This window comes from Marmota monax, unplaced genomic scaffold (assembly GCF_021218885.2).
Source record: "Marmota monax isolate L192 unplaced genomic scaffold, Marmota_monax_Labrador192_F-V1.1 WCK01_AAM20220418_F8-fsc00237, whole genome shotgun sequence".
NCBI classification, from domain to species: domain Eukaryota; kingdom Metazoa; phylum Chordata; class Mammalia; order Rodentia; family Sciuridae; genus Marmota; species Marmota monax.
Genome location: NW_026694627.1, coordinates 66,650 through 90,943, shown reverse-complemented (window position 1 = coordinate 90,943; position 24,294 = coordinate 66,650). Strand labels below are relative to the sequence as shown.

General features: G+C 53.4%; 1 protein-coding gene across 8 annotated transcripts in view; it reads right to left on the bottom strand.

Annotated features, from left to right (window-relative positions):
- The window catches only part of LOC124078095 (general transcription factor II-I repeat domain-containing protein 2B), a 31,456-nt gene extending 7,702 nt beyond the window's left edge, over positions 1 to 23,754 (bottom strand). For 2 of the 8 annotated variants that reach the window (XM_058572210.1, XM_058572211.1), the window contains exons 1-12: positions 23,646 to 23,754; positions 18,109 to 18,212; positions 16,212 to 16,382; positions 12,890 to 13,028; positions 8,100 to 8,219; positions 7,183 to 7,366; positions 6,998 to 7,026; positions 5,171 to 5,225; positions 4,825 to 4,868; positions 1,163 to 1,240; positions 612 to 668; positions 51 to 113 (exon numbers count right to left, since the gene is read on the bottom strand). In XM_058572210.1, the coding sequence (XP_058428193.1) occupies positions 51 to 113; positions 612 to 668; positions 1,163 to 1,240; positions 4,825 to 4,868; positions 5,171 to 5,225; positions 6,998 to 7,026; positions 7,183 to 7,366; positions 8,100 to 8,219; positions 12,890 to 13,028; positions 16,212 to 16,382; positions 18,109 to 18,207 (1,039 nt within the window). In that variant the 5' untranslated portion in view covers positions 18,208 to 18,212; positions 23,646 to 23,754. The other 6 variants (XM_046422722.2, XM_046422721.2, XM_058572213.1 and 3 more) reach the window with 6 other exon arrangements.
- Between the last annotated feature and the right edge of the window lie 540 nt (positions 23,755 to 24,294).

Genomic DNA, 24,294 nt, shown 5'->3' with positions numbered 1-24,294 from the left:
GCCCTTTGAGAAGAATGAAGACCACGCGTGGCCATGACGAGGCTTCTCACCTTCGACCTTCACGTGGCCTTTGGGGTCCTCGTTTGTGTCTGCACAAACCAGCTGGGCAGACTCTGGAAAGGAAAATGTCTAAAATGACCTTCACTATTTAGTGACCTCCGGGTGTCCCCATGGTCCCGCCTCCCTGAGCAACATGGGGCTGATCCCGGTGTCTAGAGTTTCTTCCATGCATCGTCCACATGGGGAAATGGAATTGTCCAGGGGACAGTGCAGGATCCCCTCCTAAGGGCTGGTCTTATAAAGGGACTGTCCCCCCAGTCCTCCTGAGCAGAAGACGGATAAAATCCTACCTGGCTAGACATTAGACACTAGCTCCCCAAACTCAGGCTCTTTTAGCAGGACTGGCCTAAAATTGTACTAATTCTTACTAAAGACAGAAAGGCTAGCACTCAACACAAGTGCCATGGACTTGGCACTGTACTATAGGTATGTAACACGTCACCTCTGGGGGAAATGCATGAAGGGACCTGGGACCTCTCTGGGGAAGGAGGAGGGGGAGGGAGGAGGGGAGGGAGGACTTTAAAAAAAAGAAAATGCTTCATTGTTCTAACCTTCCATTGGTAATTCCGTTTCCATTTCTTCATTGCTTGTGGAAGAACAGTCGCCTTCTGAAAGGAAAAAGAAAACTATGACCAAGGGAGAGATGCGAATTTAAAAAGAAGCCATTGCCCAGGTGGGGAGGTGCAAGCTGGTGATCCCCAGAGGCTGGGGGCGGGGCTGAGGCAGGAGGATCACAAGTTCAAGGCCAGCCTCAGCAACTTAGTGAGACTTGTCTCCAAATTAAAAAAATAAAAAGAGCTGGGGATGTGACTCAGTGGTAAAGTGTCCTGGGGTTCAATCCAAAAAACAAAAAAAAAAAAAGAGAGAGGATCAAGTGGTGAAGTGGGAAGTATTTTGGATCACAGAGAATATTTCACAATGAACTCAAGCGAAATGCCCTGAGGCACCTCCACGCTGTACACTTAGGGGAAATCAGGACCATCTTTGAAGTCAGGCTATTCACCCGCGTGGCCGCACACTGGGTCCTAGGTCAGCCTCCACTCCTCTGCCTGCCGTTCAGAGGTGGTGATTACAATTCACCACCTCACACAGCGGTCAGTACCTGGCACGTGGTGCTGGCAGTAGCAGGGGTCCTCCAACTCCTTCTTGACAGATACAGCTTCTGCCTTCAGGGAAATCCCTGTGAGTGCAAGGAGACCTAAGGTTAGGTGGGGGTCAAGGCCACCGGGTAACTCCACACTGTGGGGGACTCGCTGGAGGGCACTTGTCTATGCACACGGCATCATTTGTTGGGCCTTCATTTTTGAAGGCTCCTAGTGCTGAGTAACTTTGTGTTTTTCTCTTGTTAATCTGTCTTCTGTTACTGAAGCTTCAGCCATGAACCTAGTGATGGGAAGGTGTTTCTTCCCTTGCTGGCATTTTAGCCCAAATGGTTTTCATTTCAAACATGCACAGTATTTGTAATAAACTTCTTAAATATATTTTTTAGATGTTGATGGACCTCTATTTTACTCATTTATTTACATGTGGTGCTGAGGATCGAACCCAGGGCCTCACACGTGCTAGGCAAGTGCTCTGCCACTGAGCCCCCTGTAGTAAACTTTTTAAAGTTCCAAGTTATCAGACACTTTTATTAGACAATTCTAATAAAAGCAATCGATAAACCTGTGAGTTCTAGCTCTGCTGCCAAGAAAAATTCCTTTCTAATTGACCCAGGGCCCTGAAACCCGCCTGACAGTGAGTGTCTGAGATGCTAATAGAAACAAGCTCATTCAGCCAGAGAGGAAGGGAAGGGAGGAGGGCAGGAGGGAGGGGAATGCAAAACTGTAGCCTTGGCACAAATATCCCAGGGGGAAAGACTGAGGCCTGCTCTCGGATCCACTCTCGCTGCACCGTGGAACCCTCAGAGGAAAGTCACATGATACTGACAGGGAACGGAATTTGCTCAGTCGAACCACATCTCCAAGGATAGGCCTCGACCCAGGAGGCCCACGTCCAGGCAGGTGGGGAGGAGGAGGCAGCAGAGGTGGGGCCAGGGTCCCTCAGGGCCTGGGGAGACGCCGACTGTGGGGAGCAGGGTCTGAGACTGGGGTCTCGGATGACCTTGTGCCTGTGGCATGCTTGGTGCCCGGGAAAGTCTCCGTGCAAGGGTGCAGGGTGCTGAGCTGCTGTGGCCATGGCCTGCAGGAGGAGGGTCTGAGCTGGAGTCTCATCAGCCCAACCTTGATCTCAGGCGCAGCTCCTGGGAACAGAGGGACTTCCTGCTCGTCAACCACAGTGCTTCACCAGCTCCCTGCCCCTGAACCTGCCCGCGTGGCAGTAACTCCAACAGTGGGCTTCCTTGAGAGGCGCACAAGCTCCGGACATTGCACACTGCGACTATCCACGCAGATGGGACAAGCCGCCCACTATGGCTAGCTCTGTAGCTTTCGTGACGCTTGACAGTCAGACTGCGTCACCCTGAGGCCAGCTTCTCCAGCAGCACAGCGCTCAGCTCCGCCTGAGCCCAGCTGTCATCTGTGCCTGAGAGTCTCTACTTTCTCGTCCCCCTTCTCCCCTCGCCAGAATCTGCTAGTGGCCACGTTGTTCGCCGCAGCCAACAGGCCCCACTCCCACTGCGGGTCCTCCTGGATCTCAGAAGAGCCTGTCCCGCTCTGAGGTTGGGACTGGCCGAGTGCTGCCCAGCCGCTGTGCTCGCCTGTGTCCCTCCATGTCCCTCTGCTGACTTCACCCAGAGCCCCTGCAGCGCTTGGGTCTCCAATGTCCTCCAAAGCCCAGTGTCACAGGCTTGGCCTGAGAGGAGCCACTGGAGATGGAGGCCCTGGAGCCACCTGGGAGGCCTTCGGATGCCTGTGGTGCCCCAGGAGGCCGTGGGCCAGGCTCTGTCCTCCTCCAGTTCCCTGCTTCCTGGCCACAGGACAAGCCACGTCTCCCCACCACACTCCACGCTAGGCCACCTCGCCACAGGCCCAAGAAACATGGCCAATGGATCATGAACCCAAATCCTCAGAACTGTGCACCCCATAAGTCTCTTCTCAGGAACTGATGATCTCAAGCCTTTGTCATGACAAAGGCTCTCACAGCCACCAGCGGGACCCACGCCTGTTTCCAGACCCAGGTGAAGAGGGAGCTCAGGCCAGGCTACATGTAGATGGGACACGAGGGTCCCCTCATGGAGAAAGGACGCTTGGTGATGACAGACGGGGAGCCTGGCCAGGGATGCTGGCCACTGTGTCCTTCTCAGGGACACACCTGTCCCCTGGGGGAGGCTGGAGTGCTGACTTCCCATTTAGAACCACTGAGGCCTCCATTCTCCTGTTTTCTCCTCCCCCCCTCCTTTATTTATTTATTTATTTATTTTTGGGGTACCAGGGTTTGAACCCAGGGCACTGGACCACTGAGCCACACCCCAGGCCTTTTTACATTTTATTTAGAGACAGGATCTCACTGAATTGCTTGGGATTTCACTAAATTGCCGAGGCTGGCTTTGAACTCATGATCCTCCTGCCTCGGCCTCCCGAGCCCCTGGGACAACAGGCGTGCTCACCAGGCCTGGCCCTTTTTTGAGATTTTGGTCTAAGTTTTCTGACTCCCATGTTTAAGGCTTCCGTGCTTTCCCACCCTTGGACTGAACACTGGGTTCTTAACAAGTCTCCCTTCTGTCTTTAACACGTTCCTGTAACTCGTGCTGACTTTCTTTTCCTGAGGAGCTGGGGGCATCTCCTCGTCCATCAGAGGGGCTTTGCCACTGTACACATGGGCACTAGAACGTTCCGTGCTCCTGCGTCACAGAACACTTGGAGATGCCAGGGCTGCGAGGCAGACAAGATGCTTCCAGAAATGGAGGCTGCTCCCAGTCAGTCAGGATGGGGTTCCCAGCGCCCGCTCAGGGCTCCACTCACTCCCCACTCAGGCTTCATCTAAGTAGAGACAAAATAAGACTCTGTCCCCAGACACACCTGCTCAAGGACACCTGAGTGGCCGGCGCCTACTGACCTCGAAGGCGCTCTTCCAGATATTTGGGTCAAACGTGATCACAGGTTAAACATCCAATTCTGAAAGGCTCCAGAATCCAGAGGATTATGAGTGCTGACATGACCTCCCTGGTGGCAAATTCCACACGCAACCCCATGTGATGGCAACACGCGAAACACAGGTGTGCCGAAGACACCACGTAAAACCACCTCGGCTACGTGCAAAGATGTTCCTAAAATGGAAGCGCCTTTCCTGTTTCACCTCCGGTCCTGTCCGTCTGTCTCTCAGCACGCGCATGCGCACACAGACACACACACAGACACATAGATAAACACAGACACAGACACACACACACAGACACACACACAAACACACAGAAACACACACACACAAACACACAGAAACAGAAACAGACACACACAAACACACAGACACAAACACAAACACACAGACACAAACCCACATACATACAGACAGACACACAGACACAAACACACACAGACACACAAACACACATAGACACACACAAACACACAGACACAAACACACAGACGCACAGAGACCCACAAACACAGACACACAGACACACACACACACACACACATATTCTAAAATCCCACAAAATCTAAAATCAGAAACATCTGTGGTCCCAGCATGTTCAGTAAGGGACACTCCACCTGGATCCTTCAAACAGGGCCTCGGTCGAGGCTGATGAGTGTCCAGCCCCCTCCTCTTTTTAAAGTAAAACCAAAGAGAGTCCAGTGGTCACACCTAATTCTGAAGACCTACCAGAATCGTCCATGGGTTCAGTTTTCACACTGATGGCGCCACAGCTGAAAGGAGAAGGGGTCTGGTCAAGACAGGCCACATGAGGACTGGCCACAGGCTCCTGGGCCCTCAGAGCCCCAGCGCCCTGGATCCCCAGCCCCCGGGTACGACCGACCCTGAATGCGCAACCGCCTTAACACGAATGTGCTGGTGACCCGCTGCAGAGTCAGAGGTGCCCGTTACCTAGCCTGGATGAAACCACTCAGAATAGAACTAGCAACACAGCCCTTCGTATTGGACTGGAAATGTTATGACTTCTAAAAAGTTACCACTTTGTGGCTGGATATGGGTGCCATTTGTCCCTTACCTTTCCTTTGGTGACAGTACTGTTCTCTCGGAGTCTGCTACCGTCCCATGGGCACCTGTGCAAGAATAAAAAGGTCCCCTGTCCCTCTCAGCCCTGGAACTGTGACCAGCGTTCAGAGCTCTGTCACCTGGGCTGGGTGGGGCTCTGTGGTGGGCACTTGCCTCGCATGTGTAGGGCACTGGGTTCGATCCTCAGCACCACATAAAGTAAAATAAAGGCATGTGTCCACGATAACTGAAAAATAAATATTAAAAAAAGACACGGGGCTGGGGCTGGGGCTGAGTGTAGAGCACTTGCCTAATAAGTGTGAGGCCCTGGGTTCGAGCCTCAGCACCACATAAAGAAAATAAAACAAAGGTCTGTGTATATCTACAACTAAAAAATTTTTTTAAAAGATATTGTGTCCTAATAATATTAAAAAAAACAAACAAAAACAGTCCTATCAAAGCAAATGCAAGAGAACAGAACACTCCTGGCTCAAGTCATCGTGGGAGGGTGGCGGGGGAAGAGGCCCCCTCAGGTCAGACCCTGTGTCCAGGGTCATGGACTTGGGCAGAGGCTCTGGGGCGAGAGGGACAGAAGGGCTGGCCTCGGCACCCAGTGGCAGAGGGTGCCTCGGACAAGGCCCTGAACTTCCCCTTTGCCTCCTGGGGAAAATGGTGGTTGTGGAGGCTGATCACATTCAGGCTCGAGGCCACAGGCTCCAGACCCACCGCTGTGGAGTCGGCACCAGACAGGCCCAGACTTGGGTCGTCACAGCAGAGCCACCACCTGCACCACCCAGGGTGGCCGTGAGCACCAGGGGGTTCTCTGCAGACACTTCCTTGGGGAAGAGGTGAGCTTCTGCAGGGCTGCTCTGGCAGAGGGTCCTGGCACCATCCCTCACTGACCCCAGGGCACCCTATGCATGTGAATGGACTTATAGTACCCAGCCATTAAGCTCTGGTATTGTCCTGCAATGAAGATCTGAGCTGCCTGGGAGGCTGGTCACTTGGTCACCTGCCACCCCTGGTCCAGCCCTGCTGTAGCACGAGCTAGCAGAACGCACGATGGCCCCGACATGCTGTCCATGGCTCAGGGGAGCCGAGCCAGTCTGGCTGTCTGTCCTGCCTTGGTGGAGGCCACGTGGCGCCCTTTTCAGTCCTGGTCCTCCGTGACAGCCCCAGGTCAAAGGCTCCGACTACACCCTGGAAGGACAGCGTGAGGAACCGGGAGGTGGCCAAATGCGGCCTGAAGCTGCTCGGGTGCAGGTGCCCCTCTTCAGCATGAGGCTGAGGAGCTGTGCGGAGCCTGATGCCAGTGGGTGCTGGGCACCCACACAGCTTTCCAGCTGGTCTGTGGGTGGCCTCCCTCGAGAACTGACCTGTGCAGCCTCTGCTTATCGCAGGGGCCAGGGCCAGGGCCAGGGCCAGCTCCTCTCCAGCCCCTCCTGGGCCCGGGCCCCCTGCAGCCATCCTGACAACAAAGAGGCCGTTCCTGGCTCAGCTAGTTGGTTGCACTCCTCTGGACCACAGCAGCACACCTAGGTCCCCTCTGGAAGCCAGCAGTGCCAGCGTCCCAATATGCGGGTGTCTGTGCCACACGCTTCTGTGGATGGGGAAAAGGTGGCCTTACCACCCTCTGGGGTGGCAAGCTAGGGGCCTGGGGGCAGGATCACAGCTCTCCTGGCTGCACATGTCCTTCCCTAAGCTCAAGTCCCTACAGACGGCGCCCTGACCCTGCTTGCCAAGGAGGAAGCACAAGATGTGCCCAGGTGCGAGTTTTAAGGAGAAGTAGGTGCTTGGCCGGTCGGTGCAGCCAAGCCGAGGCACAGTAGCTGTCACTTACCCAGCTGGCTCTCGGGACCTAGGAAAGGTCTGCAAGAAAACCAACACCGGTTACCCAACCGCAGCACACCAGCACGTTGCACCGCGGACGGTCCCCTCGTCAGGGCCACAGGACACTCAACAGCCAGTCAGCGAAGCCATCCAGGCAGCTCTAAGCGCACCGCGGGGAAGGCACGGGCGGGTCACCTGTGTATGATGAACGAGATCCCCGCTCTGTCCTCCAGGATGCGCTTGAGGGTGGCGAGGTCGTAATTCTCGGGGTGCTGAAAGGCGAGCCCCTCTGGGAGGCCCTGCACCTCCACAGCCGCCTGGTCGCGCAGCATCTGCTCGTACGGGACAGGCACCATCGCTGTGGTCCCCAGCGCCTTCCCTAGAGGGCAAGCCGTGGACAGCGTGAGGACGCTACCCGCGGCTGGACTTGGTGTAACCAGCGAGCCCAGCTGGTGGCGCTGGCTTTGACCACACATGGAAAGCAGAAAGCCCCTGTCCCTCTCCCTCCGAGTGCTTTACCCTCAGCCTTCACCTTCGGGAGGTGCCCAGCTGGGGTGGTATCGGACTCCGAAGGGGCGGTGAGCCCCCAGGCATGAAGCCCCATTCCTCAGAGAGATGTCACCTGAGACCCCTCATAGAGAGATGTCACCTGGAGGACCCCAAAGTCGAAAGTCCAGACCCCTGCAGGGGACGGACATGCTGAGGTCTTGGGAGGAGGAATGAGGCCCTGGGGTGCTGGTGGGGGGTCACGGAGGTGAGCTGCGGGGGCGCCTGCCAAGAGTTCTCCCTGTGTGCTGGGGGCTGAGCCCAGGGCCTCCCGCAGGCACTTCTGGGCTGTCCTAAAGTCCCTGGGGGGCACGGGAGGTGCAGAGACAGCTGAGGGAAGAGGGGCCCTGGACCCAGTATTGCTGGGGACTCTGCGAGGGGACCAAGGCAGGAAGCCTGGTCAGCACAGAGGGTCTGGATCGAGACAGATGCTGCCAAAGGACACTCAGCCTGGACCTGATTAGAAGGTAGGCTTAAAATGCCCACAACGCCCTGGGAGCCATGCTGGTGGCTGTCACACCCTGTCCCTTAGTGACCAGAGGGCTCATGCTTGAGGCGGGCTTTACCGTAACAGAGGCAGAAGTGGTCCCCGACTGCTTTCCTGAGAGCCTCTGCTTCTCCTGAGGACGCCTGCGGCCCGCGGGCAGAGCGGGGGGGCTTCGCCTCACTTGGCTCCTCCACGAGGCCTGCCGCAGACCACGGGCAAGGTCAGCGCACGGGGCCACCAGCTCCCTGCTGTGGGCCCCACTGCACCCACCCCACAGTCCCCACCGCACCCCCCACTGCGCCCACCTACAGTCCCCACTGCGCCCACCTACAGTCCCCCCTGCGGGTGTTCAAAGAAAGCTGGAAAGGAACAAACAAAACCAGGAAAGAAAGAAAGAAAAGAGGGAGCCGGGTGCAGAAACACACACCTGCAATCCCAGGGACTGGGAGGCTGAGGCAGGAGGATCCCAAATTCAAGACCGGCCTCAGCAACTCAGTGAGACCCTCCCTCAAAAAATAAAAAGAGCTGGGATGTGGCTTGGAGTTAAGAGCCCCTGGATTCAATCCCTGGTACCAAAAAAAAAAAAAAAAAAATACTAGGGTAGGACATTTATGAACAGGACACAGCGCACGCTGCAATGAACCTACTGATACAGAGACCTGTAAACAGTCCAACCTGGAAAGACAGACTAGAGTTTGAAGACATTTTTATCCCAGAAATTCGTTTATCATGCTGTGGAAAGTGGCGGTCACTGTGAGGCCACCCCTCTGAACATCTGGGCCTCCAGCCATGGCCGCTCCACAAGTTTACAGCTGGTTGTTTTAATCAAGATGAAGTCAGGGGGTGGAAACTGCGAAGTCATTTGGGAAGAGAAAGCTTAAAAGAATGATCAACTAGTGACAAGAAGTCAGTGCCAAGGGGTGACAAGAGTGAGGGACACTCATGGCAGTTGAGGGGGCAGCTGGGAGGCTGCCTGGGCAGCTCTGTATTGCAGGAATTCGCAGGGAGGCCTGCTCTGGAGTGCCTGGGGATCCTGAGACGTGCGGGGGGCTGGCTGGGGACCCGCAGAAGCTGCAGGAAGGCCCTGGGAGGGGAATGCCACTGTGCATCCCAGTGTCATTGTGTGCCTTGTAATCCCAGCTGCTGGAGAGGCTGAGTCAGGAGGAGCACAAGTTTGAGGCCAGTCTCAGCAACCTAGTGAGACCCTGTCTCAAAGAATAAGAAGGGCTGGGAGGTGTGGCTCAGCGATTAAGCACTCCTGGGTTCAATCCCTGGTACCAAACCAAACCAAACCAAAAGGAAGTTATTCCAGTGCAAGAAGTATCAAAATTCTCAGTATTTGGGACACCTATTATACCCCTACCTCTACGTGGTGGAATACAGAACAACTGGAGGACCCCGCCCCTGTAATGAAGCTCCTTTCTTGGGACAGATATGAAAGAAGGGATTATGTGCCCAAAGTTCTGGTCTGTCTGGGGTCTGCCTGAGGCACTGGTTTCCATCCCACTTGATTTATACTGATGAGGTTTGCACCAGAGTTTGAAGCCACTGAAAACAGAACATGCAGAATGTTAAAGCAACAGTTCCACCGTCTGGTGACAGGGAGAGCAAGGTCAAATAAGGCTTGAGAGGTCCTGGAACCTCCAGCCAGGCTAACTGGTGAGGCCTTCCCTACACAAAGTCCACATGCAAAGACTGAAACAAGTTGATATTTTTTAAAATGTCTAAACGCCAGAACAACAAGAAATAATTGATAAACTATACAAAGAAACAAGGAAACATGGCCCAAAATAATGACATAAAATTTCAGAATTAGATCCAAAAGAAATGCAGATCTATGAGCTGCCTGACAAAGAAATGAGAATAATTATCATAATGATGCTTGATGAGCTAAGAGTACAGATAAACAATTAAACAGAAACAGGTAAATAATGCATGAAAAAAATAGAACACCAAGAAAGAGAATTTATAAAAAGAATCAAACACAAACTCTAGAGTTAAAAAATACAGTAACTGAACTGAATAATTCATCAGAAGTATTCAACAGCAGACTAGACCAGTCCAAAGAAACAAGGGGGAGCATGAAGGAGACAGGCTGTTGGAGATCATTGAGTCAACGGAGCAAAAGGAGGAGGGAAAGGAAAGGGAGATTAAGGGGGTTGAGAAATTCTATTAAGCAGACCAGCACATGCACAATGGGAATTCCAAAAGAAGAAAAGGACAGAGTTTATTTGAAGAAATAATGGCCCCAAGCTTCCCAAATCTGAGGAGGAAAATCAGACATTTTTTTTTTTTCAAATTCAAGAAGCTCTATGAACTCCAGTGGGGATGAACCCAAGAGCCCCGCCCTGGTGGGCACTGAGAGCAGAGCCCTGCCCCGTGCACTGGAGAGTCCCGCCTGAACTCAAAGGCAAAGGAGAGCGTGGAGGAAGGAGAAGAAGGTGGTTTAGCACACACAGGAGATTCCATAAGACCAGCAGCAGCTTCTCAACAGGAATTCTGCAGGCCAACAAGAACAGGCTGATGTTTTCAAAGTGCTAAAAGCAGAATAAAAAAATAAACTGCCAACCAAAAACCTAGTATTTGGAAAAACTACCCTTCAAAAGTTAGGGTTCTACCTAGTGTATGATTCTGTTGTATGAGATGTCAAAATAGCAGAAATCACAGGAATAGGGAGCGGGCTGGGAGCCGGCAGGCCTGGGGGCGCTGGGAAGAAGGGTAGTTTACTGGGTATGAGGTTCAGACTTGCAAGATTCAGAGATCTGTTTCACAACAATGGAAACATGCGTGATCCTGAGTAGCTGGATTGTAGGTAGGCGCCACCAGACCCAGTTACAGATTTCAACCCTCCTTGGTCAGGAACAGAATAAGTAGGCAAAAACCAGAAAGGGAACAGAACACTATTCAACAACTGACCTATTTGGCCCATTAACTGCACAAGCCAATGTTCTTTAAAGTGCACATGAAATGTCTGCCAATACAAATGATATGCTGAGCCAGACCTCAGGTTTTGATAAATTCAAAAGAACTGAAATCACCTGAAGCACCTTTTTAGACTATAGTGGAATTTAATTAGAAATCAATACTGAAGAAAGGCCCCACGTAGTCAGAAATGAAGCAAAATGCTTCTAGGTAACCACAGGTCAAAAAGGAAGACTCCTCTTGCCCACGGCCTGTGCGGGCTATGGATTTTGGGTTCCCCTTGTGTGAAGTGTACCAGTTGAGAAACACGGCGAAAATCACAGACCCAGAAAGTAATTCTCAAAAAGTAGGGGCAGGACGGCTCTAGGACCTAGTGTCCTGCTTCAAACTAGAAGGAGAGAGAGAAGAGCCTGCTTTGCTTTATTTATACAAGGGGGCTTCAAGGGATTTTCATGGAATATTCTTTTGCCAAATAAGATAGAAAGAGGGCCGTCCACGCCCAGCGGGTAACACCGGGGTCCAGAGCTAAGAGCAGCCTCTCTAGAGGAGGGAAGACTGAGGTTATCATGTGCTTTGCATGATCCATTAAGTGAGAGAAGCCACAAAATGACCTGCAATGCCTGACCAAGCTCTCCCAGGCCCCGAGGCCGAGTAGAGGTTTCCAGTAGCTCAGGGGTGCCCCCACCCCTAGACTGTGAAGGTCAGAAAATATTTTTAGCTACCTGATCACGAAAACCTATCCCAAGTGGAAGGCAGCTAAAACATTACCTCGAGGGAAAATCCTAACTTCAAACGCATGAAATGGGAAAAAGTCAGTGACCTAAGCTACCAAACCAAGAAAAGAAAAGCAATTGAACCCAATAAAAAATACAGTATGTCAGTAACAAAGAGGAGAACAGACGTAACAAGGAATAGAGAGAAATAAACAAGCCAAACGTTGGCTATTGGAGAGCCAGGTGGATAGATCTTTTGCAAGATGTATTTAGGAAAAAAAGGGAAACAAATTATTAATATCGAAATAAAAGTGGAAATATTGATATGTATCTCCAACATACAGGCATTAAAACAAGAAAGCAGAGATATTACGAAACACAGAGACACAACACAGACAGGATGTCTTAGATGAATAGATAAGTGTTTTGCAGTAAAATCGTACACACATACCCCTGGCCAACCTTTGGAGGCAGCTATGTGAACTACACAGGTGTGCAAATGCACACACTCACCCATATGACCTCTGACAAAACTGTATGAATATTTTTCCTTTTTTTGCACCAGGGATTGAACCCAGGGGTGCTTAACCACTGAGCCACATCCTCAGCCCTTATTTTACTTTTTATTTTGAGACAGGGTCTTGCTAAGTTGCTTAGGGCCTCACCAAATTGCTGAGGCTGGCTTTGAGCTCACCAACCTCCTGCCTCAGCCTCCCGAGCCACGGGGATTACAGGCGTGCGCCACCACACCTGGGTTTTTCCTTTTTTGATTCCAAGGAATACCAACCTGCCAACTCGACCCTCTCCTCCTAGAGATGGTCACTGCACAGGTGTCAGCTCTCACACCTGAAGTCATCCTGACAAAGGCCACAAGTGCTCACTAATTCCCCAGGCCTGCTCAAGGCCCTGAAAGTCCCAAAGAGCTGATGTGGTGGCGCACCTCCTGGCGCACACCAGGAGGCTGAGGCAGGAGGGTTGCAAGTTCCACGCCAGCCTCGGCAACTTAGAAAGACCCTGTCTCAAATAAAACAAATAAAAGGGCTGGGGCAGTGGCTCCGTGGTAGCGCAGCCCTGGGTCTGTCCCCAGCACCACACCACAACACAACACAACACGACACAACACGACAACAAACATGCTTAGGACAACATGTGAAGCTCAGAAGATCGTAAGACACAGCCTGGCCCCCACGCATGTTCAGGTCTGGGAAACACGAGGGGGTGCGTGAACACCTACAGTATCTGGCGAAGTCCTTCTGCAGATCCTTCCTGGCGTTGACGAAGGCGCATCCCCTCTCGGTGCCCACCACGAACACGTCTGTCTCATACACGGCGATGCAGGCCACCTCCACCTTGGACTTGGCCAGCTCCTTACACTGCAAGAGAAGCAGCGAATGGCGTTGTCCAGACACGGGCAGATCTGGAGTTCAGGAGAGGAACCGAAAGTAGGTAAAGGAAGGAGTATCTGAGCCGGGCACGGTGCCCACTCCTGTGACTCCAGAGGCTCGGGAGGCTGAGGCAGGAGGATCGTCAGTTCAAAGCCAGCCTCAGCAACAGTGAGGCCCTAAGCAACTCAGGGAGACCCTGTTTCTAAATAAAACACAAATAGGGCTGGGGGTGTAGCTCAGTGGCCAAGTGCCCCTGAGTTCAACCCCTGGTCACTGCCTCTCCCCAAAAGGAATATCTGTTTGGAAAGAGAAAAATCACCATGAAAAAAATTATGGAGCAAATACCATGTCACGAAAGCCGGAAAGGAAGGTACATTAAGGTGCTACACGCCCCTCGGTCAGGGCTTCTCCTGACCCTCTGGATGCAGACTCTTGCTTTAACAACAATTTCACAACATCATTTTGCATGGACGGTGGAAAGAACACCTACTATTCCAACATGGCCCAACACACTACTCATTCACAACCGAGGCGCCAGGTGTGAGAATTCAGACAGACACGCTCGCTGTTTGGGGCAGTGCTGCAGGTTCCTGTCCCAACAGACACAAGAATCCCCAGAGATTCTACAGATCCTCCACCTGCAGATGCTTTATCTTAGTGGTTGGAGAATCTTCTGGGCTAACTTCAGCCTCTGTGCATCGGAAACCTCCTTTATCCTCTACACTCCATACCCTGTAGCCGGGCATGGTGGTGCACACCCAAAATCCCAGCAACCCAGGTGGGAGGCCAAGGCAGGAGGATCTCAAGTTGGAGGCCAGCCTCAGCAACTTAGCGAAACACTATCTCAAAATAAAAAACTAAAAGGGCTGGGTGGGGATGTAGCACAGTGGTAGAGCACCCCTGGTTTCAATCCCTGGTACAGACACAGCGAAGTGCATGGAAGAAAAATCACCTGTAAACCCTTTACCAAGAGGAGCCACCACACACACCTGGGAACATGCACACATGCAGAGATGCGTGTTTGTTTTGAGATGGGACCACACTGTGTTGCCCAGGCTGGTCAAGAACAGCATACACGTTTAAAAACAAAATCGGGATTGTACTACTGAACATAGGCTGATATTCTGATTTATTACCTTGACATTATTTTTTTTAATATTTATTTTATAGTTTTAGGTGGACACAATATTTTATTTTTACGTGGTGCTGAGGATCGAACCCAGTGACCTGCGCATGCCAGGCGCACGCGCTACCGCTTGAGCCACATCCCCAGCCAACATTAATTTTTGAGCATTTCTCAAAATAAAACTAAATGATCCTGAAAAAATGACCTTTAAGTGAATACATGATATTCTACGCCACGCACACCCTGGCTTAGCCGTAACATCATTGAGGGTTTTGTTCCTATTATAAATAACAGCGCTACGACCAAGGGCCGTGACGGTAAATACTCTGGGCATGTTTGGTCATTTCCAGGAGAGGGACTCTCCTTGGCGGGACACCTGCACGCAAAGAGTATAAATTCTTTTTAGGTTCTCGAAACACTGCTGACAGCACTCTGGAGAGTGACTCCTGCCAATACCAGGGAGAGGCTGCGTTAGTCAGCTCTGCTGTCACTCCGACCAGAATCACTGACAAGGACGATGGAGAGGAGGAGCTCTCGGGCCTCGGCAACCAGGGGGCAGAGAGCTCTGCTCTCAGGGACAAAATATAGACCACAAAGCCAGTGCTCCCCCACCCCGCCCTTGACCTCCTCCCTGTCTCTGCCTCCTACAGTTACCACCCTAACAAACCCCCAAGGTGGACAGTGGCTCCATCTACTGAATAGGTCGCATCTCTCGTGACTTGATCATTTCACCTCTGAACGTTCTGTTTTTGGGGTGAGGGGGTACCAGGGATTGAACTCAGGGGCACTGACCACTGACCCACACCCCCAGCCCTATTTTGTAGTTTATTTGGAGACAGGGTCTCACTGAGTTGCTTAGGGCCTCGCTTTTGCTGAGGCTGGCTTTGAACTTGCCATCCTCCTGCCTCAGCCTCCTGAGCTGCTGGGATCACAGGTGTGTGCCACCGCACCCGGCTGAACATTCTTACACCGGCTGACATCTGAGCTTCTGGAGGGTGCCTCACATCCCAATCACAGACGTGCCACCTTGCAGTCACCAGCACCGAGATCCGGTACTTGTGGGCCAAGAACAGAACATGGAAAGAGAAAACCAGCAGCTTCCGTGGAGAAAGGTGCAGGCAGACAGACAGACGGGAGCCCTGGGAGGTGCGCAGATATCCCGGCCCCATCTCCCAGCGTCAGGATGGTGTGGGGGCGGCTTTGGGTCCTGTCTTCTCCCCGGCTGGTGAGAGGCAGGGCCCTCCTCTCCTGCAAAGCTGGGCAGGACCAGCCTCCTGACCCCCAGGGCACGACCTGCGCCCACCGTGTAGGTGCGGCCAGGCAGAGACGACCCTGGGTTGGGAGAGTGCACGGCAGCTCTGACTCACAGCCAGGTACGGGGCTGGGGCCACAGGGCTGCTTGGCCAAGCGCAGGCCAGTGTGTGGCTCGGAGGCCCGAGAGCTGGACAGCCCGCGTGTGGAGGACAGCCTGGGTCTGGAGGCCCAAAGACCAGGAGCGCCTAGGGCAGGGGCCAATGCACAGCTGCCCCTCCTGGGGGTGGACTTTGTGCCTAGGAAGAGGACGTCCTGAAGGTGGATGAGGTGACCACATGGTGGAGGCCCCAAAGCCGCTGAGCCACAGGCTTAAAATGGCAACTTGTGTGTATGTCTATTATCCAGCATTAGGATGAACTACAGAATCACCAACAGTCGCCTCTGCAGTTTCCGTCACCCCAGCCACCCAGTCCCCATCTGAACTGCGGCCAGTCTGCCCCCGGCCTCCCTGCCTCTTGGCCCCTGGACGTCCTTCACCCAAACTTCCCGCGGCTTCACATCACACCCAGAGCTTGGCGATCGGCCACCACGCACCTCCCGAGCCTGTCCTGACCACTTCCCTCGCTCTTCTGCAGCTGGCTGACCTTCTCCATGTCCTTCCCAGCTCAGGCCTTGGGTGGCCGTCCCCTGCTCTGTTCCCCAATGGTGGCCTAGCTGCCCCTCCCCTGAGCCTGTCCCTGCCTCTCCTGGGTCACACACACACACACAGAGCTGGATCACTGTCCCCTTACCACACAGAAGCCAAGATCTGGGAGGGCTTCGCTGTCCTCTGAAGTGCTGCAGGACCGTCCCTGCGGGGGGCTGGCCAGGGCAGTGGAGCCCAGGACGGGAGCAGGGGCCAGTCCTGCTCGGCGCCCGTTGAGCACTTCTGGCCCTCTGGGAACAGCACCCACGAGCTCGCTCTGCAAGTGTCAAATAAACCCTCAGCCAATCCCGAGGGTCCCCACTCCAGATCCTTAACTGGTCACATTTGTGAAGTGCCTGTGGCCATGGGACCTGGAGACAAGCACCTGGTGGTTATTTCTGGGGCCACAGGTCAGTCCACAGAAGGCTGCTTCTAAGGCCTTACATTTGGTTTCAGGGGATTAAAGATGACGGGTGTGTGTGTGTGTGAGAGAGTGTGCACATGCGTGTGCGCACACCCGTGGACATGGGAGTTCCATATTTGGTGTTTTGTCAACTGACCCACTGATGTCCCTAATGGAGAAGGAAAGTGTATGTACATACATTAAAGTCAACATTTTCATTCTGTTTTCTGAACTCAGGATCTAGTCCAGGCCACACTTCCTGTCTGGCCGTCCCCTCTCTCCAGCCCCCTGGGACCTGGGTAGCTCTCTTCTCTCCGTCCGTCCTGCAGACCCCAGGACTCTGTGGGACGCCCCTTGGTCGGGCTGGTCAGAGGTCTCCTGGTCAGGTCCCTGATGCTGCAGGAACCACGGCAGTGCTCTCCCTTTAGGTGCACCAGCTCAGGAGGCAGCTGGTGTCCCTGTCCCTCTGTCCCAGCACTGCAGACCTCTGACCCCTGCCTAGGTGGTGACCTTCAGGTTTCTCCACTGTGAGCTCCTGACTCTGCCTTTTAAATCAGTGTGTCTGTCAGACGTGGAGGTTTGTAAATTCCTCATCCAATTTTAACCACCCAGGCAAAGTTATGTCGTATTTATTTATTTTGTAATACTGGGGATTGAACCCGGGGCGCTCTGCCACTGAGACACACCCCCAGCCCTCTTTATTTCTTATTTTGAGACAGGATCCCCCTAAATCGCTGAGGTTGGCCTTAAACTTGTGATTCTCCTGCCTTAGCCTCCCAAGTCACTGGGATGACAGGTGTGTGCCACGGCACTTGGCATCAATTTTGCTCTGAATTTAGACAAGAAAAATATTTTTCAAAAGGTAACAAAGAAGCCTGGTATGGTGGCACACACCTGTGGTCCCAGGGTTCAGCAGGCTGAGGCAGGAGATTGTGAGTTCAAATCCAGCCTCAGCAACTTAGTGAGGTACTTTGCATCTCACCGAGACACGGTCTCTAAATAAAATATTAAAGAAAGGGTGGGGATGTGGCTCAGTAGTTAAGAATCCCTGGGTTCAATCCTCAGAACCAAAACACACAAAAAAACCAGTAACTAAAGTACCTTCACTACATCTCCCGTCCAGAAAGCCCACATGTATACGATCACACCCACGTTCACAAATCACAATCTGACAGCCTGCTGCCCTCTGCGGAGAACAGCCTTTCTCACACAAAATGTAAACCCTAGGGTCAGAATTCCATCTTCAGAAGTTGGCTGGATTATACTTTTCAGCAAAAGAGATACAAACAGGTTAACATCAAAAGTGTCACGGGCCGGGAGGTGGTGCACAACTGTGATACCAGCATTTGGGGAGGCTGAGGCAGGAGGATCGCGAGTTCAAAGCCAGCCTCAGCAACAGCAAAGTGCTAAGCAGCTCAATGAGACCCTGTCTCTAAATAAGATACAAAACAGGGCTGGGATGAGGCTCAGTAGCTGAGTGCCCCTGAGTTCAATCCTTGGTACCCCCCTGCAAAAATAAGTAAGTGACAGGAAAGTGCCCCTCAATTCTGTGTCAATAAGGACCCACTAAGGGACGTGGCAGAAACACAGACCACCTCACCATGGACTCAAGGGCAGACATGAGGAAGGTCACCACCATCCTGTTCTCCGAAGACTCCTCATCTTCAACAGGCAGGGTGGACATCGCTACCTGGGCCATGATCCCTGTGCAAAAGAAGCAATGTGGACGTGAGTGACAGAAACTGGGGTCTCAGCACACATCAGAGCTGTGAGGCGGCCACCAAGGTGGCCCAAACCTTCCTTCTGCACTGAGGAGCTCACCCTTGAAGATGCAGACAGCCTGGCTGAGACCCTGAACGGGAAGGCTCCTAGGGAGCACCTGATACCTGTTCCAGGGACAGCATTTTTCTTCTATGATTCTTTAATTGTTCAGAGAGAGATTTTTCTAGCCCTTTATCAGCAGATACAACTTTGTCATCATTGTGCATTTTTCCAGATAAACTAGTTAAACTAGTTCTGAAATCTGTTAACCACCTGTATTAGCCCGTTTCCTGTTACTATAACAAAATAACAAAATATATCCATATTTCATTTTTTAAAAAAAGAGGTTTATTTAGTTCATATTTTTTGAGGTTGAAAGTCCACGATCAGGTGGCCCCATCGCTTCAGTCTCTGGTGAGGGCCTCATGGCGGATGGTAATCACAATGGTGGGAGCATAAGCAGAGGGATCGAGTGGGGAGACAGGAAGTGGGAACCAGGGAGAGGCTGGCCTTGCTCCTTTAATAACCACCTGTTTCGTAGGAACCAAGTGAGTTCCTGAGAACACAATGGGAGTCCTCCTGAGGGCAGCGCCCTGCAGACCTCCCACCTCCACTACAGCCCCCTTCTAGGGTCTCACCACCACGGGCAGCCGGCCTCCAGCTGGGGCGTCTTGGGGACGAGGCACATCCTGCTCAGCACAGGTGCAGGCTGCTGAGCTGCCTTTGCCAGATACCTGTCCCTGCTGGGCAGCTGGAGAGGCAGCTGGCTCTTCTCAAGGATTTTTGATGGGGTTTAATTTTCTGTCTGTTTCCGGTGCTGGAAGGAAGCCAGGCCTTGGGCATGCTGAGCACGCGCCCCCCAAAGAGCCACACCCCAGCCTCTCTTGGACTGGTGTCACTGACAGAAGCGCCCCTAGAGTTCACCTGCAGGGTGACTCGGACACTTTTCAGGCTCCCTGAAACCTCGACACATACTTGGCTGGTGGCCTTGCAGGTCCTGGGCTGCTAGATGCCACAGCCTGACCACCAGTTGTTGCTGGTGTGAGCCTGCTTCCACAGCGGCCCCAGAGCCAGCCCTGCTGCCACTGACCCGGCCGGGTCTCCCACTCCTCATCCGGGAAGGGTGTCAGGAGCCGCGGCGGTCATATGGGGTGTCCTGGAGGCCCTGAGGACAGAGACCATCAAGGGAATGGCATGTCCCAGGCCCCACCAACCCTGCCCCAGAGTCAGCTGTGCCTGAGGCTGAAGGTGGGAACCGCCCACAGGGTGGACACACCCATTTCTCCTTGCCTCTGCAGGTGACCGTGGCTAAACAGCTGGGTGGTGGGGTACGTGTCGAACTCTGGACAACTCTTTCCATAAAGTCTCAGCAAAGTCTTCCTCTGAGACACAGAGGGAAGCTGCTTGATGACACCTGCTGGCAGCAGAAGAAGGACCCCACTTTCTGCTAATGATATCACAGCGATCCCTAAGAGGACTGTGGCTGGGCTCAGTGTAAGAGCACTTCCCAGCAGGTGCAAGGCCCTGGGTTCCAACCCCAGCAAGGAAGCAACATATAGTCACTGTGGCACAAGCTCATTCCAGTGTCTCAGGAGGCCGAGGCAGGAGGCTCTCAAGTTGGAGGCCAATCTCAACAACTTAGTGAGATCCTCAACAGTTCAGTGAGATCCTATCTCAAAAAATAAAAAGGACTGAGGGTGCTGCTCAGTGGAAAAGTGCCCCTGGTTTCAATATCCAGTAGCAAAAATAAAAATCCTTGAAAGAAAGAGAGAGAGAGAAAAGCAGAGGGCTAGGGGTGTGGCTCAGTGGTAGAGGTCTTGCCTGGCACGCACCAGGCCCTGGGTTCCAACCCCAGTACCACAAAACAAACCATGCAAGGTGGCACACACCTGCAGGCCCAGCACTGAGAAGCCAAGGCAGGAGGACTGCAAGTTCAAGTTCAAGACCAGTTTGGGCAACTTGGTGAGATCCTGTCTCAAAAATAAAATAAAAAAGGGCTGGGTCACTTTATCAGTGAAAAAAGTACCCCAGGTTCAATCCCAGCAGGGCAATAAATAAATAAGTAACAAGTGTGCTCTAATCCCTGGGGTTTACTGCAGCCTTAGCATAGCCACAAGTGGAGGGAAGCCCATCTCTTCTGTTCTGATGAGGCACACGCCAGGCCTGACAGAGCTCGGAGACAATGACATGATTGAAGGGAGCTAATGCCCGTCCCAAGAACATTCTTCCAAGAAACAGTCCCCACATTCTAATCAGGCTTAAGACTGCAGGGAATGAGTCTGTACTCCAGCATAAAATCTGGAGGCTACGGTGGTGACCTCCTTTCCTATCACCTCTAAGGTACCAGAGCGTTTATTTAGATCACAGATTTTATATAGTAATTAACTTCTGTTTTTTAAAAAATATTTTTTAGTTGTTGATGGATCTTTATTTGATGTATATGTATGTGGTGCTGAGAATCGAACCCAGTGCCTCTTGCATACTAGGCAAGCGCTCTACCACTGAGCCCCAGCCCAACTTCTGCTCTTCTAAAACTGGAAATGTAAACTAAAACTAAATAAAAATAAAAATAAACAGAACCCAAACTCGCCAGCCGCCTGGACGTCCCAGCTGTCCCAGGACTCCCTCCTCCTCTGTGCGATACTTCACTGGAGCAAAGCAAACCTCCAGAACAGGGTCAGCCCTCTGCAGCCTGGGGGTCAAATCTGGAGGGCCGCCTGGTTCTGTGAATAAAATGTCACTGGAACGCGGCCACACTCACTCCTTTGCCTCTTGTTCACGGCTGCCTTCCTGCAGCCATGTGTCAAGGACCCCACGACCCGAGGTCAAAAGTACTGACAGTTCACACAAACTGAGTTTGTCACTTACACCTGGAAGGTCATCTGCTCCATCTAGTAAATCTCTGAGATCTTGAAAGAGAGGCCTGGTTGAGTCTTTAACATTTATTTCAATGTTTTCTTTTCCAAAGCTCCATTCTTCGGGTTTCTGAGGGCTTGGTTTTAGCTACCAAGTTCTGGAGGTGCTTCTCCCACTCAGCTCAGGTCTACAGGGAATGAAGCTACAAACTCAAGTGCACCTGTTCACCACTCGATTAAAATGTACCAAGCACCGGCTGGGTGACAACTTACACTGGGGGCACGAAGGGGACTCAAGACACAAAGGAGGATAGAATCCAACTCCTGTGCTCTAGAGCGAAGCAGGCTGCATACCCAGGGCAGAATCACAGGCAAGAGGCAAGAGAGAGCGGGACACCTCGTCCAGGGCACATGGGGACAGTGAGCAACTGTGGGGGGTGAGGGAAATGAAGGCACCTTCCAAGCTCTGCAGCCTGGGGAGGAGGGAAGGGACTGTGCAGGCTGAGGCCCTGGGCTCAGGGCAGCAGACCTCAGGGGCTAAGCAACACACAGGAAAGGCAGGGCAGGGTGCAGCTCAGCAGGGGAGTGCTTGCTGGGCCTGCGCAAGGCCCTGGGTTCAATCCCAGCACTTGGGGGAAAAAATCAGGAAGGCAGGAAGAACCAGGATGCACTCTGAATTGTTTATCACTGCAAATCACCACCAAGAAAAGAGGAAAAAGTCTGCTCGAGTCATTCAGCTGCAGCTGTAAGCTGTCTCCAACTGGCCAATTTCCAATTTCATACCCAGACATCTGTTTAACTTTAAAATTATCAGCACAAAAATAAAACATTTTTTTTTCTTAAAACACACAAAGGTCGACTCACATGCTTTTATAGAATGGCTATTATCAAAAAGACAAAAATAGCCAGGCTTGTAATCTCAGCTACTTGGGAGGCTGAGGCAGTACTGAAAGTTGGAGGTCAGCTTGGGCAAAGGAGGAAGAAGCGCTTCCAATATAAAATTACAAAGAAATGGCTGGGAATGGCGCTCAGTGGTGGAGCATTTGCTTAGCACGTGTGAGGCACTGGGTTCCACTCCAGGACACACATACGTTTTAAAGAAGAAGAAAAATGTACAATGCTGGTAGGAATTCCAAAAGAGGGGAACTCATACACTGTTGGTGGGATTGTGAAGTAGTACAGCCAGTGTGGGAAACAGTATGGAGGCTCCCCCCAAATCTGGAAACAGAAACCCGGTATGGTCCATATGCTCCAGCAATCCTACTGCTGGGTGCACATCCGAAAGATCAGAATCTGCACTTGCATTGCAATTCTACAGCACCGCTGGCAATAAATGGAATAAGGAACCCTTCCAGATGTGGAACAGGAGATGGTGGATAAAGGAAATGGGGCACATATACACACTGGAATATTATTCAGTCATGAGGAAGGACATTCCGTCACTTGAAGCAGCATGGATGGAATTGGAAGACTACGTTAAGTGAAATGGGCCAGGCACGGAAAGGAATGTTCTTAAGATTTCACAGTAGACAGCAGAGGCTGGCTAGAGTGTGGGAGGAGGGACAGAGGGACGGCCAACAGTACAGGTGGATGTAAGGAATAACTTCCAATGCTCTGTAGCACAGAAGCTTAATTACGGTTGACAACAGTTGTGTATTTTAAAACAGCAGAGAATCCCGAATGTTCCTAATACAGAAAAGACAAGTACTTGGGGTGATGTCAATCACCCTGATCTGGTCATCACCACACTCTGTAGACACGTATGAAAAGATCACACTGTACCCCTAAACAAATACAACTATGCATCAATTAAAAACAGGGCTGGGGATACAGCGCAGCTGGTAGAGCGCCTGCCCCGCAGGCACAGGCCCTGGTTCCATCCCCAGCACCACAAAACAAACAAAACGAACACAAAGGACAAACAGCTTGGGCTTGGAGCGGACAACACAGCCCCGGAGGCTTCTGTCCCCCCGGAACGCGAAGCCGGAACCGCGACGGGTCGCACTCCTGGCTTGAGCCTTTCCCTCCCCGGGTCGGCCCAGGCTCGCCGCCGTCAATCAGCTCCCCGGTCGCCTGGCGCGCAGCAGACCCAGACAAAACCACCCGGGAGAGCGTGACGCCGGGGGCGGAGCCCGAGCGACAACGTCGGCCCCGCCTCCCCATCCGGCCAATCAGGCGCGTCGTCACGCAGCGCAGGCGCCCCACGTACGCCAGGCGGAGCGTGACCTCGCGCGCACCGCGGCCTGGCGAGTCTCTACCCCCACCCCCGCCCTCGCCCAGCCAATCAGAGGGGAGAGGGCCGCGCGCTGCGTGCGTGCGTGCGTGCGTGCGGCCGCGTCCCCGCCTCAGGGCTCCCGCCCCACCCCCACTCCCGGCCTTCCCGCGGGGATGGGGTTCGGGGCGCGCCCGGGGGCCGGGGCGGCCGAAGGCTCGCGCCCGCCGTGCGCCGGCCTCCCCCGCCTTCGGGAGCGGGACTGAGGCGGGCGCGCGCTCCGCGGCGGCGGCGAGGCCGGATACGCACCTGGGGACGCGGGCTGCGCGCTGCCGCGGAGTCGGGAACCGGGGGCAGCGGCCGGAGGGCGTGCGGGCGGCGGCCCTGGCTCGCGCTGCTGTGCGCGTCCGTCCCCTTCCCCGCGCCCCTTTTTGTTTGCGTCCGGAGGCGGCCTTGCGCGCGTGTCCGCAGCGCCCCAAGTGGGCGGCGCCGCTTCCGGTGCTCGCGTCCCGCCAGCTGCCCGACTGCGCTGCCTGGCGCCCGGCCGCAAGCCCCGAGGAAGGCCGCCGGTGGTCGGTCTGGGCCCGGGCGTGCCCGCCAGTCCTCGGCCGCCCGCCAGGCCCCTCCGCCCGACGTCGCAGTCGCGGCGTTCGGATTAGGTTGCGGTCCCCGAGGGTCGGCGGGCCGTTTACCCGTTGCCTAGATGTAACGTCGCGCCTCGTTGACACTTTCAGGAAACCTCACGTTGCGGGCACAGCTGAACGGAACTGTCCCCCCCAAACGAGAGATGGGGTCTTCCTGTGCGGCTCAGGTGGCCTCAAGCCATCCTCCCGCCGCAGCCTGCCGAGGGGCCAGGACCGCAGGCGTCCCCCCAGACCGTGCGACGACGCTCCTCCTGTCCTCGTCCCTGGCGGCAGCTGCCCAGGTCCACGTGCACGTGCTAAGGTGCATGTTTCTT